This window comes from Magallana gigas, chromosome 7 (assembly GCF_963853765.1).
Source record: "Magallana gigas chromosome 7, xbMagGiga1.1, whole genome shotgun sequence".
Taxonomy (NCBI): Eukaryota; Metazoa; Mollusca; class Bivalvia; order Ostreida; family Ostreidae; genus Magallana; species Magallana gigas.
Window position 1 is genome coordinate 48,418,109 of NC_088859.1, and position 22,346 is coordinate 48,440,454.

General features: G+C 38.5%; 1 protein-coding gene across 6 annotated transcripts in view; it reads left to right on the forward strand.

Annotated features, from left to right (window-relative positions):
• Positions 1-20,980, forward strand: part of LOC105331771 (myocardin-related transcription factor B) — a 32,497-nt gene extending 11,517 nt beyond the window's left edge. For 5 of the 6 annotated variants that reach the window (XM_011434118.4, XM_020068651.3, XM_066065990.1 and 2 more), the window contains 10 exons: positions 3,969-4,007; positions 9,358-9,612; positions 9,734-9,799; positions 9,917-9,972; positions 11,825-11,900; positions 12,131-12,295; positions 12,442-15,031; positions 15,825-15,960; positions 16,099-16,198; positions 16,312-20,980. In XM_011434118.4, the coding sequence (XP_011432420.3) occupies positions 9,462-9,612; positions 9,734-9,799; positions 9,917-9,972; positions 11,825-11,900; positions 12,131-12,295; positions 12,442-15,031; positions 15,825-15,960; positions 16,099-16,198; positions 16,312-17,057 (4,086 nt within the window). In that variant the 5' untranslated portion in view covers positions 3,969-4,007; positions 9,358-9,461 and the 3' untranslated portion in view covers positions 17,058-20,980. Of the gene's footprint in view, positions 1-853; positions 1,656-3,968; positions 4,008-9,357; positions 9,613-9,733; positions 9,800-9,916; positions 9,973-11,824; positions 11,901-12,130; positions 12,296-12,441; positions 15,032-15,824; positions 15,961-16,098; positions 16,199-16,311 lie in introns of those variants that run through there. The other variant, XM_011434110.4, reaches the window with a different exon arrangement.
• Positions 20,981-22,346: the final 1,366 nt, after the last annotated feature.

Here is a 22,346-nt window from a genome sequence, read left to right on the forward strand (position 1 = left end):
TGACAGCTTCTCACTTGTTTGATTTAGATCTAGTACAGGTAAATAAAATGTAGTTTTTGCAGTAATGGAGGGTTAGTAGTATGTGGTCTTCTCATTAACATAACTATATATTGCTAAATAATGCATCCCTACACACAATAACTCATGTCGTGAGGGGATGCTCCGCTTAGCGGTGCCCTTGTTAAATTTTGTATTTGGATTTTCATAATATCTTTTGGACAAAAACATATTTCTTATAGTGTGCAAAATGTGTACATTCTTAGATATGATGTCCAAGGTCTGACAAATATTGTTAGAACATGAAGGCTGATACAGTCTGCATTAGTGATATGCTATATTTATTAAATTATTGAGAGCCATGCACAATCAACCTTTATAGTTTCCTCATTTCTAAATTTAAAATTTCATAAATCATGGCACTTTTTTTTGTAAAAAGTGTTTCTGAATAATAACTCCTCAAATCCAGCCTTACAGCTTTAACATCTAGAAAAAATAGTTTGTGATGTAATTAACAGTTCTATTGCATAATTTGAATGGTTAAAGCAATCTTCAAATAAATCAAAATGTTGCTGATAAAAGCGACAGTTGGGTGGTTCTTTTAAAAATTAACTGATAGAATTGCAGATTTCGCATATCTTTCTTTATAATATTGAAAAATATGCATAATTTCTTGTTTAAATTTTGGATATGCTCTTGAACAGAAAAAATGCAAGAAATTGTTAACATTAAGTGGATGTCCATTAAATCTGTGTATGTAAATAAGAGACCACATCCTGTTTTGTGGTGAATATGGCAGGATAACGGACTGTTGTACAAACAATTTTTCTGTTTATTACATTACAAAACATCCTTGTGGATTATGCGGATACCTAATTATGATCAATTAAATATATCCAGGACAAGCAGTGTCTTCCAGGGGTCTGTGATCTTCAGAAGTAACTCAACTTGGAAATAATTAAATAATTTTTTGGTGGGTTCCTCTGTATAGAGAGGGTAATGGTGCATATGATGCAGAGGTTTGAACACTGACATCTGTGTAATGAATGCCATATGCCGTTCCATTATAACAGTAGGGGTGTTTTAGGAGGATGAGTGCAGAGAACTAGAGGATTCCCTGATCCTATCTTGTCTTTCCTCCCCTCGCGAGCCGGAGTGAGTCAGGTCGGACTGAGAAGCCTCTGAAGTAGTGGAGGAAGTTCTTCACTGCTTGTACCGGGCAGCCACTGGGAGAGAGAGGGTACATGCAGCCAAGAGTCCCCCCCCACAGACGACAGTAACAGACCAGGTGTGGCAAGGGAGGGGCATGTCAAGACTGACCCCCTGGAGTTTAAGTGACCGTAGGGGACTTTGCTAATTGAGTGAAGGAACTGAGACTGCTCTGTGTAGAGAGATGGCAGTGGTGAAACACTGTTAGATAAGAAGAAAGTTTGATATATTATTTTTGTGTGTGTGGTTTCTCTGCACTGAGATTACAGGGATATACTCTGTGATAGTCTTGTCGGAGGCAGTCTTAACAGTCAACATACAGTAGAAATGATGCACTGTCAGTGTTGTTGATTGCAATCAGCTGATTCTGGAAACAGCTGATATTGAGGGTGAACCTTACAGGACTAGCAGGGACATGGCATGCCTGGTACAGAACTCTTCCTCTGTGGGTAAGGTCTTCATCCTACAGCTGTTAACAGGAGTGTACAAACTTTGATGATGCTTGTGGTTAATGTTTAATATTTAGTTCTCCTTTGATTAATGCACATGCAGTGGATAAGGGTGTGATAATGTGTTCTAAAAAAGTATGATTGATTCATTGAATTTTTACTGATAAATCTACTGGTAGTAAAAATGCTTTCTTTGATAATGTCAAATAGGCATTGATAAATTTTCAATTTCAAATGACAATCAAGAATTTGGGGAATTTAGCTTAAAATAGCTATGCCCTGGCAGCTAACATCTAATGATTGCATCTTGATTGCTGCATATCTGTAGACTAAGTAATATATTACTTATCTTAAAATATATATACCAGTGAAGTTTCTGCTGGGAACCATGAGTTAATGAGATTGTAGGATAAAGGAAGTTTAGCCAGAAAGAAACATCAATAGAATAAACACCCCACCACTACAGTGAAGGCCTAGGGCCCCCTCCTAATGGACCACAATAAACACCCCACCACTACAGTGAAGGCCTAGGGCCCCTCCTAATGGACCACAATAAACACCCCACCACTACAGTGAAGGCCTAGGGCCCCTCCTAATGGACCACAATAAACACCCCACCACTACAGTGAAGGCCTAGGGCCCCTCCTAATGGACCACAATAAACACCCCACCACTACAGTGAAGGCCTAGGCCCCCTCCTAATGGACCACAATAAACACCCCACCACTACAGTGAAGGCCTAGGGCCCCTCCTAATGGACCACAATAAACACCCCACCACTACAGTGAAGGCCTAGGGCCCCTCCTAATGGACCACAATAAACACCCCACCACTACAGTGAAGGCCTAGGGCCCCTCCTAATGGACCACAATAAACACCCCACCACTACAGTGAAGGCCTAGGGCCCCCTCCTAATGGACCACAATAAACACCCCACCACTACAGTGAAGGCCTAGGGGCCCCTCCTAATGGACCACAAGTAAATAGCCATGAATACTGGGGTTTGTTTTGCTATAAACAGGTGTTTGAACACTACTGGTAATGCCCCTGGGTCCAGGTGCTGCACACAGCAGGGGGGGGGGGGGGGATCTGGTCTTTATTTAGTCTGGGATGGAGTGTCATAACCAATTTACAGTCACTGTCTGATTGACCTGCTCTACTGCTCCGAACTCACCCAGAGAGCAGTGTAAAGGACACCCACATACAGATAAATCAGGAAGAAATGTGTAACAATTAAACATCTTAAAACATAAGAGCAAGAGAAGAAGATGAACAATATGTTACTCAGTGTTATACAAAAGTTTACAATTTTTATGTTGTAATCTGGAAAACATTCCAGTCATGGTATGTTTGAAGTTGTTTTGAAAGTGCTGTGTAAGAAAATAACCCTGCGACAGATACGCCATTGTAATACATAGATTGTCCCAATCAGCAGGAAGCATTTACTACTGTGGTCTCCTTACCACTACCATTGGTAGGAAGTGATACTGATCTCCCCCTCTCCCCTCAGCTTAAAACCAGCGACAAGTAAATAACTCTAATCCTGCTACAGCTATTTCAGTTCAGGGCTCCTGTTTAATTGCGAAAAAGAGATGATAAATATGGCCTCATTTTAATTGAATATGCTGCAGTTTCTGTAAATAGCTGTGAATGAGCATGGTCGATAGAGGGCCTGTCTACTGCTCTGTGTCTTCTTGACTTCTGGATGTTTTCACCTGTTTGGTAACTCCAGAGAATGGAAGATGAAGTGTCTTCATCAAATCTTCCTTTGAACTTTCATACTGGTAGTATATGTACTTTAATAAAGTGCGAGTATTGAACTACATCAGACAAGTCAGATAATTAACTAAGGTACAAAGGCCTGCTTACACTTAATAAACCAAATTGTGATTAGAAACAAAATAAAAATACTCAATGTTTTGATGTTTTTAGGTCTAAGAGAGGGTGAGTTTACAGTTGGTGAATTAGAATTTGTTTTACGATAAGTAATCTGCTGTCTAGCAGACACCCAGGGAGATTATGGCATTTCCCAATCCTCATGTTTAATATCAAATCTTTACAACCGATAGGCATCCTCTATTTTTGTTTATGCGATATTAATCTGTAAAATACATTAAATCTGAGAAAAAACATGATGTCTTATGAATGTGAACACACACCCTGTAGCCCCACCATTTCAGTTTACTTACAGTCAACATCTTCATGTACAGAACATTTTTTTTGCATGTCAGAGTGTAAGAGATCATACTTTGTCAGTTTTGATAAATCCTATCGTTCCACACAAGCCTAACCTCTTGTTATTCTTTGTTACAGAATTATCACATGGGCCAAAGAGAATAAAGAAGAATTGGGGTAAGTTTAGCAGGACCTACCCAGTGTTTGTATTGTAGGGAGAGGCTAGAGTTGGGTGACGTTTATTGCAGCTGTGATTTACTAATATAATCAGCCTACGGTACTTTAAAAAAGTAGGTAGACATCTAACCGAGTTATTAATGTAGAAGTCAAAGACAGTATCTTCATTGTGTAGAATGAACAATCAGTTGATGAACCTGGTATTTGTACTTTGCTGTTATCTGTCTGTTGTAGAGAAAAGGCTAGGTCTGGTTATGTGTTCTACAATGTAATTTATATTTTAGTAAATGTTTCATGATTAGAGGAATTTTATTTAACTTATAATTATACATGGTTGTTATGTAGTTGTGTTTGCTTATTGTGGTTTCATTCGGATAAGTGTTCAGATTTATGGGTTGGCATTGTAAGAAATAAGAAGGTTCTGAGATTTTTTCTTTTCCTCCTCTTTTCTCTGTTGTTTTCTTTGTAGTATCACGAAATCTAGTGATACCCAGTAGTATCAGGAAATCTAATGAGAGGGCCAATGGTGCCTTACTATTCAGGAGTTTTAACCTGTTTGCCCAAGTTGTGAATGGCTTTAAACACTGAAATTTTGTGCATGCTTTTCAAATTTGATTGATATGTTCTGTCTCGTTGTCTCTGCAGTAAGCGGCAGTAAGCCTGTAGTGGACATTTGGAGGTTGTTTGGAGTGTTTGGCCGAGAGGTTGCCTGTTTATGAATGGAGGCTCTATCATATTGTTTTTACAGTTCTCCAACTGACACAGGTTGAACATTTGGTTTCTCACAAACATGAAGCTTGAGAATGCCAAGATGAAGTGGGCTCAGTGGTAATGCTGTTTATGACTTTTCTCTGAACAATAAAGTTCTTGATAACAGAGCTATCTGAGGTAAAAAGTGCAGCCTGTCTTTAAGAGGTTGTCTGTACCTTTGCTGAAAATTGTTGAAAAAGATATTATTCTTTTAAAAAATGGAGAGAAAAAAACAAAAAGTGATCTGATCGTAGATTAGAGCAGTGTTAGGTCAGACGTAGAATCTGCCAACACCCCCACACGTTCCTGATTGAGAAGTCTTTGATCCTTGCTGCTGATGTAAAGTGTCTTGATTTGCCATCTTGGAGAATGGTACCGGTAAACTGGCAGTAGGGTATAGTACAAAGCAACATCTGGTGGGGGAGGCCTGCTTGGAAATGGCAGCAATGTTTGTTTTCCACTTGTTTACTCTGGCTCACCACTGGATAATGCTGTCTATTGAATCACTGTCTTCACATTAACATTCTCATCAGCTGTATTAATTAGGTTTGAGCACTTCACAAGGTTTTGTGATGAGTCAAGAGTTAAAATGAAAGGCCATAGATTACATAAAGGTATAAACAGCTAAGCAGCCACAGGTTCCTACTCGGCTCCTTAAGGCTTCTCGTTCATTTTTTTTAATTCATTAAGTTCATCATTAACAAAATTGAAGGCAGTTAAACCCATGTGATTTAGATTTGGTAAATAGCTTCATGTATCTTTACATTGCCACTAGTCTCAATCTCTCACTGAGTAAACAACTACAGCAGGCAAGTGGCCTGACATATGAAGTTTAAATTGGCATTTCGTTGGGTATGTTCAGTTTGCTTACTGTTGGCAGCCACTGCATATTATTGACTTATTGTTAAATCTAAGGATAACTTTGATGATATTTGGGATAAATAAATGAATTTTAAAATTTGTCTCCTTAGATTTAGTGGATATCAAATTTCTTAACAATAACAGATGAAGGATATGATTTTGGAGGAACCAGCATTTTACTGACAGAGGTGGGGGGGGGGGGGGTTACTGAGCAATCACAGAGATCTTAGAGTACATCACCAGAGTTGTTTGTTTCATGTGCAGTGTCACATGTACTTGTTCTGAAGCACTGGTAGGCACACAGTTGCAATTGCCTTTTCTGCACATTCCAAGACACAACAACATCTTGGGCTACTTGCACTGTGTGGGTTTGGAAGAGCATTTATTTTTCTGTTGTCTGTATACAAAAATATTTGTCAAATGGTTATAGGGCCATTGATGTCATGCAGCCCAGGAGGGGGTCCATGGGGGAGAGAATTTATTGGTGTGTCATGATTATGTTCTGGTCTGGATTAAACAATAGAGCACACAGTCACAATCTGTGCACATCTCCAGGGGCTTAATATCAATGAAATTAAAACAGACTCAGATAATACCTGCTAATGGAGAGAAATAAAGCACTACATGTGTTTTATCTTTGCTTTACTGGCAGTGAACAAGATCTGGCCTAGATAACGTGCCTCCCTCTGTTTACAGCAGCTTGTGTTGAGATTCAAATCTCTCTAATTACAGAATGCAAGAACAGTTAATTATCTTATCACTTTCCTTAAATACATCTTCAACTATGTTTAGGAACAAATTTTGATACCCTTTGTTAAATTTAGACCAGACGCTTTAAAAATACTGCTAGTTTAATTTCAATTACTCGTAAATTAGGTTTACATCAGATGCTGCAGTGAAATAAATTGGTGAAATATTTGAACATTTTGAATGTCATTGAATGTTGGTATTACCTCAGCCTACAAAAACATGTTACCTAGAGAAGATTATTTACAAAAAAGAGTCTGTTGTGTTCTACAGAAGTCTTGATTATGGGATCCTACAGCATACCTTTGAGGTGAAGTTACTGCACATAAAACACAAGGGTTTATGAATCTGTTTTGTTAAGACGTCACCTCTGTGTCTTTATGTCACGGTTTTTATCACCCAGATCTTTCATCTGGTAACAATGAAGATTTCCCTGTTGACATTGCCAAGAGTGTTCTGTAAATTGCATATTTTCATTAAGCTTGAACTAAGCAAAGAATTTTATGACTGATACTTAGGGTTATGGAGAATGGTAGGATTAACCAAGATGTGATGTAGAATTCGAATTTGTAAACACTTGGTACGATATTACTGGGGGCCCTTTCTTCAGCAGCAGAAACCTACAGGGTTGTCTGTCAGTAGCTGCCCAATCAGACCTAGTCACTGTTGCCCCTCTGTCCATGCATTATTTGTTGGAAGTTGGCAAAATAATTCTTTGTGTTGGCAGAAACCATATCTGCTGATGGATTGATAACTAGCTCCAGAGAAATTTCTGCATGTACAGAGAGCTTCCAATGTTACACAACAGGAGTTACTGTCGGTGCTGTCTGATGTCAGGCTCTGATGAGGTGGTCAGAGACCGACCAGAGCTCTGAGGGAGAGGCTTTGGTCCGGGGCCAGGTAGTGCTCAGACCACAGATGTGAATGCAGCTTCTACCTGATCTCATATTTATCAATGATCATCAAGAACAAAATGTTCTGCAGCATAGCATGTAGATCTACAAACTTGCATGTACTATCATTATTTTTTGTGGGGACTTTGAGGATATTTTTATATCAATCATTTTCACATCATTATCACTAGCAAACACCTCAAACAAAGATGTTTTCTTCTTTAACATTACATCTCATTTGTGTTGACTTGGAGTGAACTCCATTGCATATATCCTGCACAACATTCTCTGGTAATGTTTTATAGGTTTCTTGTTTACTAAAAAATGGTTTTTATTTTCTTATTACTGTAGAAGCACATATTTTTGTTGGGTCAAAACTTCGTTGTTTTTTAACCAAATAAAATTTGTTGGCATTTAATTTCGTCACATCATTATATCTTTGTATTCATTATTACTTTGGTTAAAAATTCGTCATGAATTTAATTTCGTTGATTTCTACTGCCAACGAAAATAACGAAATTAAATCCACAACGAATATTTCTGCTTCTACAGTATAAAAAGATTATGTGTATAAGAATATGTCTGCTCTGATTGAATTTATTGGGCAAAGATTTGCAAGGTTTGTGGTGTTTGTTATTCTTTTATCACATTAAATTGTCATATGGACGTAGTGCAAGAAATCATTATAAAACAGTTTTAAAGTGTTTATTAACAAAGACAGTCATTAATGAAGAAGGAAATAATTTGATAGGATTCATCTATTGACTGATTGGTAAATATTTCATTTGACATCAGAATGAAATGTTTTCATTCACATTAGAAAATTGAAAAAGGAACCAATGAAAGACCATCATTCAGTTCTTGAACATGAGGGGGAAAAACATGTCTTTTAACAGTGAGTCAGTCATTATCACCTCAGACAGCAACAAAAGCTTATTATCACAGACAGCGGCCATCAGTATGGAGTCTATGGACTGGGGTAATGTTAACACTGTTGTTTTGGAGGAAGTTTTTGTTGTCTTCATTGGCTATGGCACTGTTGTCACTGAGGTCCAGGGTGTTGTTGTCAGTAATATCTTTAGGGTAAATGGTTATTTATCTAGGTCTGGGGTAATGTTGTCAGTGATTTCTTCATAAGTGATATTGTCAGAGATTCTTAGGGTCTAGGGTTATGTCGTCAAATATGTTCTAGGTCTGGGGGGGATGTTGTCAATGATATCTATATTGTCAGGGGGATGTTGTCAGTGATATCTATGTCAAGGGTTATGTTGTCAGTGATATCTATGTAATTCTTGGTGATGTTGTCAGTGATATCATCATAATCTTGGTAGGATTGTCAGTGATATCTACATAATCTTGAGTGAACTTGTCAGTGATATCTTCATGATGTAGGTTAGTGTTGTCAGTGATATCTTCCCAATCCTGTGTAGTGTTGTCAGTGATATCATCATCCTGGATGATGTTATAAGTGATATCTTCATGATATTGGGTGAGGTTGTTAGTGATATTTTCATGATCTTTGTTAGGAGTGATTTTGTCATTATCTTTAGGGTTTATATTGATGTCAGGGATATCTGCAGGACATTGGGTGATGTTGTTGGTCATGATGTTGTTAGTCCTATCTTTAGTGTCTAGGGTCATGATATCAGTGATATCTTCGGCATCTGGGGTTAATGTTGTCAATATTTTCATAGTATTGGGTAGTTTCAGCATTGAATGCTTATCATCTGATGTGATGTTGTTAGTATTTGTTATGTTGTCAGTGGTACCATCATGGCTATTTTCAGGGCAATTTTAAGTGAAAAAAAAATAGAAAAGTGCAATTTTGGAGAATTAGCAAAAGACCGAAATAACCCTTTATTACTGTAATTCTTATGGCACTATTATAGTAATTCTTATGACACTATTGTTATCGCCTCTACCCTGTTTCCTAGAAAATTCTTTTAGTTTTATTCTTAACCAAATTGGATATTTTTAATACCAGTAGTCAAGTCCATGTTTAATATCTTCTTAATTTAATTCTTTACTCCTATGAGTACTTATGATCAGACTAGGCAGTTAAATATTAGCAATGTGTTGATTATTGCCCTTGTTTTCAGACACAAGTAGCAGCAGTAGTTGGTCCCCCCTTTACGGGGGAGGCACATCTCTAGACCAAGAGGCCATCCAGTACATCCACAAGTTCTACTGCAAGGACTGTCGAATGGAGGCAGAGAGGGCAGAGAAAGAAAAGGCAGCAGCAACAGGGACTGATGGGAAGGGGGAGGGCGAGACGGAGCAGGTGCCCCCCACTAGTCCCCAGTCTACCCTGGAGGAGATGTCACTACAACAAAGCATGGACAAAAATAAAGAATGTAAGCAGTCTGTGCCAGCCAATAAAAAACTGTCTCAAATCTGTCACCAAAATGTCTGTCTTTGTCAAAGTTCTGTTCTTAATGTCTTTGAACTATGGTTATTGTTTCGTCCTATTTTTAGCACTGAAGAGAAAACTGTTGATGAGGCGATCTGTCAATGAACTGGTAGACCAAGGAATATACCCCCGTAAGTTACAAGGAATTCAATCTTACTTGAAAATGTAGGAAAGTACTTGATTAAATCACAGATTAATAGCCCCCCAGAGTGATTTGTGTCATTCATCTCTGATTTGACTTGTTACAGCTTTGAGTACACCACCAGCATTTGCAGAACAGAGGCGCCACCTAGAGAGAGCAAAGGTCAGTGGTGGTCTAGCTCTCACAAACTGTGTCTTGTTTTAATGTATAATTCTTTCATTGTATAAATGATTTTAAACTCTCTTAAGTTTGAAACAGAAGCCAGCTTGCCTTGGAAACAGATGCATTTATATTTGTTTAAAGTTCTGTTGAATGAAGTGTAAACATTCAAAAGAATTGTAAAAGAGATTTTGAACAATTATTCAACTGAAGATGATACTCATCCTAAACAAAGATGCCTTTCATCTGATTAATTAAAAAGTTCTGAATCTATCTGCTTTACTGGGTTCTTTGAAATTTTTATGGGTGGAGGGGGAGGTTGGGGAAGAGGGGATGATGCTAATCTGCTATAAAATTATAAGACGAGTACATCAAGTGATAATACAAAACAAATGCATCATATTATATCCTCCAAGTTTATGTGAATCTTGACACGACTAGTATCAATATTTTCTTAAACAATAAACCGATCTGCCTGCTCAGCTGATATTTTGGGTTGAGGTTGTTGACCTGTTAAGCTACTTGCTGTGTGAAGCTAGAGGACATTTCCTTTCCACCTTATTCTCACCCGAGAGATGAAGTATTGTGATAAACCTTTCTTCTGCAGACAAGTAAACATCAATGTCTCTGGCTTACCCATCAGACACATGCTGCATTACATCACACAAAAATTCCCCCTGCTTTCTAAATTCTTTTAAATATCTCATAATCTAACAGGTCCTAGCAAGTAATTTTCCAGAAAATGCTATAGCCAGGTCTCTCGCTAGGTAATGGGCTGATGTGCCGAGTCCTTGAGTCATATCGGCAATGTTGTGTGGAATGTTGGCACGTGCCCAGATACATTATCTTGCAAGACAACAGAAAAAAGATGTGTATTCTGTCTAAGCCTCCCACACCATTCCCTGCTCGGTAATCACAGACAGCAGCCACACTCGAGCACTCTCAGCTCGAGCTGCCGCAAACTCAGTTTTAAACTATTAAAATTGATGAGCATTGAAACGAAGAAATACATCATGCTAATTACCAATCAATGATATACTCAATGGTTACAAAGTTTTTACTTGCAACACTTGCTGCTGATAAAAAAGGGAAGGAAAATAAGCCTTGCTTTACATCAGAATTACCCAGTTTATTCCTGTACACATTTAATTCACTCACAATCATAACATGGCAGCTTGGTTGATGGTAAATAAGTTTGACAGAATGATCTGGCAAAATAGCATCCCTCATTTGTTTAACAATTTTGGCAGATTTGAAGGAGTTTTATTTTGCAAACTGGCAAACACTTGTTAGCACTTGGGAAAACTTTCATTCAGAAGATTTAGGTGCCATAAACTTCAATTTAAGTCTCAGATCACAAGCTGTAGTGAGAGGCAGATATAACAAATGAACTTAGCATCAGCTAATCCTGTCAAAAGAATTAGTGCCCATTTTTTTTTTCTTCAATTCTTCATTATCATTGTGTGGTATGTCAATTTCTCTAAAGTGCTAGAGCATCACTTATGATGCCTGCTACACTGACCTAGTTCTATTATTTAAATTGTTTATTTTAGTTTGTCTGTTTTAATGAAATAGGGCATCTGCAGATCTTCTTCTCATTTGTACAACTACATGTGTTCTATCTCAGTTGAGATTTGCATGTCCTCCCAATTTATTGTATAACTTCTTTAAGACTTTTTCCTAGAATATCTGAACTAGGACATTAATGTTGGCTGTGTTGTAGATGTTGAGGTTTATTAACCATTTATTAATGCTACAAATCAAGACAAACCAACCTGAATTTCTGCCCATTAAATTATACTACCACAAAGGATTAAGATTTAAGACTTATTAAATGTTGATCTGTATTTTTCAGACTGGGGACCTACTGAAACATAAAATACAGCACCGTCCAGACAGACAAGTCTTAGTACAGCAACACATCTTAGAAGGTTTGTGCCATCATCATTATACACATGCCTTTGTTTTGATGAGGCTCAATTTACTTGAGATTCATTGTAATCTAATACTTCATCAGGGCATCCAACCCTTTTAACAATGACACCAAAATCTTAGTAATCAGCATTATCATTATGTTATGTAGAGAGAATAAGGAGAAAAATGGTTGTGTTGACTTAATCAGATTGGATATAAATATTGATTACAATTCCTGGTACTGTAGACACAAAGATTGACCCTTCCCTTCATGAGCGACAGCGTAAACTGAAGAGGGCTCGAATTGCAGACGACCTGAATGACAAGCTATCTCACAGACCGGGCCCCCTGGAACTGGTGCAAGGAAATATTCTACAGACAGACAATGAAACCTTCAGAACAGCTCTACAAGGTATATTGATTGATTTCTTATTATTATGATTTTTTATTAAAGTTAAGAACCCGACTGTTTCACTTTTAAACCATTTCTGGGATAATTTCAGTAATGTTAAGGGCATTGACCATTTTATTCTTACGTGAATAAATCTTCTCTTCCAGCTGGATCCATAAAATTCAATAGGACATTTGACGAGGACTCTGAGTCCAACTATGGATTTGAGGATGAGAGTACCACCACCAGTGATGGAGTCCCTTCTCCCTGTGACTCGTCCATGTCGGAGGTGTTTAGTCCCCCCATTATCCCCCTGGCCCCAGATATCCCTGCCTCCCTCAAGTTCTCCGTGCCAGGCACACTCCCAATCACATTTACAACAGGGACGACGCTAACCAATGTGACCGGCGTATCGGGATCCAGTGCTCTGACATCATTTGCAAAACTGTCTCCCATCACGACTCAATCCTTCAGTGTTACAAACACTTCCCCAGTGAATTCTAATGGAGTGAACACAGTAAATGGGGGCAAGTTTGGCAATGGACACAATTCAAATGTAAACAAAAATAGACCTAAGAAACCAAAACCCAAAACACAACCAAAAACAAAAGTGATTAAATTTCATGAGTACAAAGGACCTCCAAATGTAGTGAAGACTCAGACAGTGGTTCCAACTAGTAATCCCTCAAGTGAAACTCCCTACCACATCATGCTACAACAACAGCAGTTGTTTTTACAGTGGCAGTTGGAATTTCAGTCCAAAAATCCTGGCTCAACGTCTGGTCGTCCTGTTGTGGTTTCGTCCCAGCAGGTGGGCACTGAACAGCCGGGCTCTATACAGGTACAGACAAGCAGCCCAGGGGCCGTCCCATTGCTGACCTCACCGGTGCCTGTGTCCTCCCCTGGCCCGGTGAATACACAGACCAGCATGCAGGGACAGCCTGAGCTGGCCTCGCCCCCGATAGTGGTACAGCAGCCCATGAAGCCTGCCCAGACCACCATCATTCAGACCCAGCCCCAGGTCCAGGTGCACACCCAACTACAGGGACAGCCCATGGTGCAAGCCCAACCACAGGTGTCTCTCCAAACTCAGTCAGGAATTCAGGTGCAATCGTCTGGACCATCCGCTGCACAGGTGAAATCTAGCATGATGGCCAAGCCTGCTCCGGTTGTTACACAGCTTCATAGCTCCTTGCCTGTTCAGACATCACCAGTGCAGAGCAAACCTTTTGTTCAGACAAAGACAATTATACACGGTCAGCCTTCGGTGCAGTTACAGTCCATAATTACAGGAAAACAACAACAAAAGACAACAGTGCAGAGAGCTCGACCGGTGTTACAAAACACAAAGAACTCTTCTGGAAACATAAATAAGCCTCTCATGAACCTGGAGGACATGAAGGTGGCAGATTTAAAAGCTGAACTCAAAAAGCGAAACTTGACTGTGTCTGGTCCAAAACCTCAACTTATTGAGAGACTGAAACCATATCTAGACATTAATATAGCACCCAGTTCAAACACAAACAACAGAACAGACATGAAGAAGTTACCAGTTCATGCTGTCGTGAACGTTCAATCTCTGCCCATGTCGTCATCATCACCCGCGATTCTTTCAACCTCAAACGAGGTGTCCATGTCCTCCACTTCACCTCCGATATCTCCAACGATCAGAGACAAGATCTTCAATCCCTTGTCCCCTGAGGTGATGGACATTGCCCCTTCTACCAGTGTCCTGACTGCTCAGATGAAAAACAGTTTGCACTCTGCCAGCACAGGGTCCATACCCATGGCAGTGGACAACTCTAGACCCCCTTCTGTTAATCCGGAAATCTCCATGGATGTGGATTCAAATATAGACTTTTCCAGTTTTGTTAATTTTAGTCAAGCAAATTCATCAGCCATCTCTTTACCTGCAACAATTACGCTGACTACTGTGAATTCAGTTCATCCACCACAACCTACCAACATGACCAGTCCACCCATCATCTTGGAACATACGACCCAAGCATCCCCTCATCCCTCACAGGAGGAAATCCTGCAGCAACAAAGGATTAAAATTGCTCAACTTCAGAAGCAGCTGGAGGAATCTCAGAAAATTTTACAACAACAGATGCAGCAGCAGCAGCTGCAGCACCAGTTGCAGCATAATAATCCCAGACAAACTACCACTTCTACACGGGCTACGCCACAGCCTGCTTCACCTCAGCAGATTCACCAGGTTGTGCAGCAGCCTACATCTCCTGCTCATGGTATACAGCTCACACAGAACCCCACATCCCCTCGGATACAGCTGATCAAGCAACCAACTTCACCACCACAGCTACAACAGAATTCTCCCATAATGCATCAGCCATTGTCACCACCACAGCTGCCACAACAAGTTCAGATTATACAGTCACCAGTTGGCCAACAACACACACTCAACACCATCAAAATAGAAAGTGATGGCAAAGCAACACAGCAACCTGCAACAAAAATGGTGCAAATTGCTGCTCCTCAGACGATATCTTTGGTCAACAGTTCTGGACAACCTTTGACCATACCGGTCGTATCGCAGGGCATGCAGTCCATTCTGATGCCGAACTTGATGGACAAAACAACCAAGCAGAACCTGGAGAATTTTGTGGTGAGCCACGGTTTGAACCGGAGTCTGAACATCTCTACCAAACCAAGCACCATTGTCAGCAGCTCGTCCATCCAGCAGCCATTTGTAGGGCGAACCATCACCCTGTCCCCCATCAATGGCATCAACCCAAGGTCAGTCACATTATTCTTTCTCAAGCGTCACGACAAACAACAAAGGGTTTTGTATTATAGTTTGTAAAAGTGTTGTAGCAGTAACCATTGTGGACACTCCTCTGTTCACTGTTTTAGTTTTTGCTTTTATCTTTGACACAGAGAAAAAGAATATAGAAACTACAAAATGTACTAAGATTTAAGTTCAGAGGCCTTTGTAATCCCTTGATTTGACATTGTGATTAAGTATGTGATGAATGGGCTTTGTGGGTAAATAGTAAAAGAGGGAGAAGCTTACTGACAGATTGTTCCTATCTGCTTTGTGTAGTCCAATGCTCCCATTGTTTATCAACAATCTTTTAGACACAATTATGCATGTGTTTATTGAGAAAGAAGTGTTTATGTCTTGTGTTCTAAGAGATTTCCAAAAAATTGGGGAAGGATTCAATATCCATATATCTGCCTGTCAGTATAGAGTGCACTATAAAACGGTTACAGAATGAGTACGTCAGCCATCTGCTACTGTTAGCTAGTGCATGAAAATGTTATCTGATGTGAAACAAATTGTCTTGTATTGATTGCACTGTTCTTTTCTGTGATATCTACCAAGCACTTGTGATCACACTGTGAACCCTGTTGTACAAAGTCAATTTTTTTATTCCATCCAATTCATTTGTCAGCAAATTCAAATTAATGTTAACACAAGACATAAACAGGTAGCTGGCAATGGCTACTAAACAGTTCATTTTGGAAGTTGTTACGAGCTGACAGCACATTGTAGTATTTTTTTCATTTTATTCATGATTGTTTTTAGCAAACCAGCCTCTGTACCATCTTCACCCGTGGAGGGGAAAAATCAAATCATGCGGACAGCCTCCAATCCTTTCTTTGTTCCTATGAGGAAAGAACCGCCTAATTATGACGATGCTGTTAAAAATCTGGCAAATAAGGTATTATGTGAGGTCTGTCTAGAAAACCAGATTGTCTAGAAAACATCTGGTTTTCAGTTACTGTGTTGATGAAGACTTTTGTTAATTTATTAATTGTTTAGTTGTTTCATTTCTTTTCACTATTTATTTTTATTTCAGGGTCAGAATTTATCTCTAGTAGATAATAATGCTGCCACAAAGACGTCTGTTAAAAGTCAGGCAATGGATGATGTTTTGGAAATTCTCATCAGGAATGGAGGTAGATTAAAAAACAAAAGCCATGAAATATGATAGAGATATCCAGATATAACAAATGATGTTTGATAAGACTTCTTATGGCAGGGGTTTAACTTAATACTTGTAATGTTTCAGAGCTACCACCCAGTGCTGCCCAGGAGCCCCCACCCACCCCAAAGACGCAGACATCAACGGTCTCCACAACGACCTCAGAGACCACGGTGCCAAGTTCCCAGTTTCAGTTCTCTGTGTTTGGTGGTTCCACTGCCACCACACTGACAGTCAGTGCTAACTCAGCCTCTGACACCACAGATGTTTACTCACTGCTGAATGGACCAATCACTGCCACTCCCTCTGTGGCAGTCAAAAAGGAGTGTAATACTCCACCCCCCTTTGTTCTTAGTGAACCCCCAGACAGTAAAGACTTAGGCCTGGACATCAATGAAATGCTGACCCAAGACTTGACCTCAATGGATTGGGCGGATGACGCCCAATTCAACCTTGACCTCACGGATACCTCCACCATGCAAACAGACCAAGACAAAGTGGGATCCTCCAAAGACATCCTGAGTGTGCCAATCGACGAAAACTCCAAGAATAATCTGCATGGCTCAGAGCCAGATTTGGCAGCATTAGGCATAAATGACACTGAAAGTGTGAATATGGACGTCTCTGATTGGCTGGATGTGATCATGCCTTCCACTGGTTTGACCCCACTTAGTGCTAATGCCCCAGTGCAGTTTCCCTCAGATCCTATACTCACTCCTAAAACACAGCAGGAGGTGCTAGACCTGTTCAGTTTTGAGGATGGTGAGTTTGGAACACCGACAGACCTACAGACAGGGATCAACTGGGAGAAGCTTACCAGCTCGTCCAACTAGTTGTCAAAGTAGAATAAACAAATTACCTTGTCTATAGGAATTAGTTAAAACTGGGTTCTGACTCACTGATAGAAGTTCTATGGTCAGAACCCTGCATGTTATTATTTATATGTAATTGTTATTGATGTGATTAACAGTTGATATATATATATTCATATATATGAAGGGTTATTATTTCAAATGCTCTTTCAAGCTTGGACCAATTATAAGGGAGACACACACACATCAGACTCTGGTAAAATTATTGCTATAGTTTTATGGAATCAAGTTAGTGTCAACAATGATAAGACCAACTGAAATGTAAGCAGAGGTGTGCATGGAATTTTTTTAGCTTATTTTGTATAGGCAGTTATTTTTGCCTTCTCAAGCTTTGTGCAGTGCTCATTTTGAGATTAAAGTCATATGTTTATAATTTTCTTTTTTTGATGTTGAAGTACTTATATGTATTTTTTTCTTGGAATTTTTTTGATTTCCATCACATACAGAGATATGACCTCTTTTTATCAGCAATTCAAGTGTGTCCCCTTCCCTCTCATTCACTAACTCACTGACAGCATATCGCCTGCTATGTGTTTTGGGTCCACATATATCGGATTGTTTACATATTGTATTGAATCTTTCTTTGTAGCAGGAGATATGCAGTCAGTGTGTTAACCAGCTCTTGTCATCTGTCATTATTTTATAAATAGTTCATAGCTGTGCTCAAATGCATTCCATCCAGACAACCTAACATTGACAGAGCTCTACCCAGCAATGTGGATTTACCAGTTCTGTTCAGTGTTCTGGGGACCATGCTTAGAACCAAAATCTTCCTCAAGTCTACTGACTGACCAGAGGAGGATTTTGCGACACCAAACCTATTATATTTCATTCAATATTATATTGATAAGGAAAACTTGAGACCACGTTTGAGTAATTATATTTCTAAAAATATCTCTCAATGAATTTTGAATTTGGCCATAAATTCTTCCTTTTAGATTACCTTTTAAACAATAATGAAAATTCCTGGTTTGGGTTTGATATTTAATGATTTGAATATTTCAACTATTGTTTTTAAAAAGATAGTGTGAATATCAGAAAATCATAGAGTAAACAAAAACTCCTTTGATACATTCCCCAATCTGGTAGGCCCACTTTGCACTTTATCAGAGAACACACTCCTTTATTTTCTACATTCTGTATAATTATTTAATTTACTATGACTTCATATCCCTAGGTAGTGGATAGATTATCTTGTTTATTAGATAAGTAACTGAAACAGAGGAGTTTGATTCCAAACATGAAGGGCAATTTCATATGTTTGTTATTTAAATTCTAGTGGGCACATATTCCTTACTTCTGTAAGTGCTGAGTATTTATTTGAAATCATACTGTGCTAGTTTCATTTTCTCAATTCTTACTTTTTCACATTGATGTCACCCTTATACTTACTAACAGAGACAGTAGGGGTCCCCCCGGGACACCATTTATAGGAACAAACTATTTCATGTGTGCAATAGAAGAGATCAATCAGTTACTATAGTGATTTATTGGGTTTTCTAGCTCCACCTCTTTTGATATTAATATTTGTATTGTATATCAGATGTTGCTGTGAATGGCTGCTGGCATCTCTCAAAAGTAAGATATTAGATTGGTATAGTACATTTTCCTTGTTATAGATCCACTTATAAAGTAAACAAATTTACAATAGATTGATCCTTTATCGACAATAAGCATAAGGTGTAACAAATTAAATATTAAATGAAGTAATTTTACCTGAGAAAAAAAAATTATTTTGGGTTACTGGTAATTGTATGCATGCACTGCTGTCATTAATTAAGGGTTTCTATAGCCAGACAGGTTTTGGAAATGATAAATCAGACTTGCTTAATATTTTGATAGACATTTTGATCTTCTCATTTGTCAGACTAGAGGTCTTCCAATTTGTTATTTGATGAAAATTGTTGTCATTACCAATTTAAGTTTACAACTTTTGTTGAAAGTGTTAAGTGCCTTTAAAATGACTTGTTAAAACAGATTCAAATTTGAAGTTGGCAATGAAAACTGCAACCTCCCTCCGTTTCTATCTTATAGTACCGTACAAATTATTGCACATTTTGTAACCTGCCATAAAACAATTAGAGATTCCAAGAAATTGGTTGAATTACATGTACATGCATGTATATGTAGTATCTTAACTCGAGTGAGAAATCGGTAGTTAATGCGTTACGAATACAATTAAATGAAGTACATCAGATGATATATAAACTAAAACAATGATGGTGCAACAATTTGAAAATTTACCCTGTATAGCTTGTATAATGTTGTTACCCTGGGTATTTATTTGGAGTGATAACAGCTTATGAAATAACTTTGTAGATATGTTGGGTTTTTTTTTTTTAAATACATGTGTGTTATTGCCGTGTGTATGAGTATTTGCACATAGAGTAATATATTTGCATTGTTAGATCACAATCTTGTTTTTTGTGATGATTGTTGTTATTTATTTTGTATTTGTAACTTTGAATTGACTTGAAAAGCATACAAGCACTGACTATATATCTGTTACATTTGGGTCTCTTGTGGCAATAGTATGAAAATAGAAAGTTTTCACAGTTAATATTCATGCATTTATATTATACCTACTACTGTAACTGCAGGCAATTTGTGTGTTTTTAATATATCTAAATTCTTGTCAGATCAAAACAATGGTCTAAAAATTAGTCAACATTTAGGTTGTGTATTTAGATATTTTCTTTATAAGTTAGTGTGAATTAATCTTACCTGTTACACATAGATTTTCTCCTCTATAGTTGCTGTATCTTGTATCTTACCGATACAAGTCAAATGACTTAGAGACAACTCCATTTTCTTCTGAAAACCCTTATGATGGTTTCAAACAGATCAAAAGGGGGAGGGAGGGAAGGGCTTTTATAAAAATAATGTGTAAAAATTGTGGTAGGTTTGGGATAGCCTTCTATTACTTCTATTTCTTATTGAATGTGTAATGAAAGTCTCATTCTATTCTCTGTGTAGTACTGTTATTTACATTCCGAACTAATTAATTTCCTCCTCTTTCTCTTTCAAACACCATTGCAACATTGTGTTAGGTTATTTGCCTAGTAGTCCCAGCTTCTGTGGTCAGAAAACCTTTTGAGTTGCCCCAGGTTGTTGTGTAGAACATATCATTTATGTGTGCTGTAGCAGGCCTCTGTATTGTACATGAGTAGTTAGCAGCTCGCGACATAGTACCTGTATGCTAGAAATTCTATGCCAGTAGAACGCTTGGTTTGAAAAACAATATGCTGTATAGAACAAATATTTTTTTCATAGTAGGTAGGAAAATTCTTGATGAAATTATCAAGAGCACACTTAGATAACTTTGCCCCACACTTTGTTAAAAAAGTTCCTATTTAGGAAGGTACTCTGTGTACCAATTCAGTTGATAGTTACCTGTAAAGGAGGGATCCTGTGTTAATGGAAACCCCGGTACTTCATTATATTGTTGTTATATTATGAAATGTTTCACAATATGGGCCAAAATAATTTTAACGTAACTAGTTGATGTACTTTTGAACGGTTAACACAACTTGTTACATTACAATGAAGCTTGTTAAGACTGAGAGCGTCCATTGTTGTTTTCAGACTGTGATGTTGTGTAAAAGCCTTGTGCTATCTTCTTTAAAAGTCATATGTTTGTGCCAAATATGTTGTAGATAAGTAGATCTCGCATTCATGATAATGTGGATGCTGTGGATTCAACCTTCTGTTGTCTTTGAAGTAACTATGGTAACTGCAGCATGTTCATGACATCACTTCCTGCTTTGTCCCTGTTTGACTTGTATGTGGTGGCTAGTATAACCCTATTTTGTACATACTTTTTATATCATACACTGTAAATGCTGTCTTTGAGACCCAAATAAACTCAGCTTGATGTTATCAAATTGTTCTTTTTTCTATTCTGGGATGTTTTGTATTGTTAATGAACCCACTGAAAAATCACTCTGAATCCCAAACTGTTGATCTTGGCAAGCGAGATCATTAATGTCTAATCAGCCAGAATGATACAGAGTGTGCAATTTGGACAATATTGGGGTATGTGAATGGCAGTTGTTAAATTACTTGTAATACTGCAGGTCAGGTAGCATGTTTTGTTTTTCCTACAAAATAGTGGGTAGAAATGAACGAGTCGGTGATGAAGTGCACGTTTTATGAGTGTTGGTGTCACAGCTACTTGGGTTTTTATGGAATTTAATGCAGCCACTCTAAATATTAAACAGCCCCAAAAATGTTTGAGATAGAAAATCTTGCCTCTGTCGATTATATTGAAAAGAGTCTGAATTTTTCTACAATGGGGGGTATTTTGGGGATTTAAGCAGTATTGAAACAATCATGAAGGTTGTCGTTTTGGCTCTATGGTTTGCCTACTATTCGGAATAATAGTTTAACATGATCCATGTTACCCTCTTCCAAGGTACGGCAGGTAAGACCAAATATGGATTTGTCGTGGAACCAAATAGGAAGTCTGACTGTATGGGCTTTATTAGGGTTAAGTGTGGTGTTGGAATAGGCATAAAAGTGCGTTGGTTAAAAAAAAACACTCTCTCGTGCTTTCGCAATACAAGCAGTCACGCGAACATGACTTGACATATGATGTTGCGTAAATAAATTAACTTTACACAACACGCCATCGCGCTAACTCGGATTCAGCGGCGGCGGTTGTTGTCTTGTTACGCTTCTGCGTGTAAATGCGCGACAACGTGTTGTGCGAAGTTTCGTTAATACGAGCGGCGAGAACGCTGAACGCTGTTGGGCTTTTTGCAATAGCCCTTCCCTACCACCACAGTAAGCAGAAGTTGAACATTCATTCTTCGGTAGGTATAAACGTCCAATATAAGTTACAGACCAGTAAGAAGTGCATTGTCAGTAAGACAAACAAGCGCTAATAAAGTTCTCGGCGTATTTCAACGTATGAGTTCGCGTTTACATGTATAACGTACTTGTGCTCTTGCATTTGTTAAGAACTGTTCCGCACATCCAACTTACAACTGACAACTCACAAACTGTACGATGTCGTGTGTTGAAGAAAACTTTTACATGTACATTATTTGGGTTCAAACTCGGCGAACTTTCTCCTAACATATGTATCCAACGTCGACGCGTTTTCTTTAGTTTTTATCTGTCCATCGCCATGCTGTGACGTTATACGTTGCAGTCATCGTCGGAATCCCACGACGGCCAATCTCGGAAGCGCTATAGGTATCTGATGAAGATGAGATACAGCGTGGTAGACGCATTGATCACTGCGTT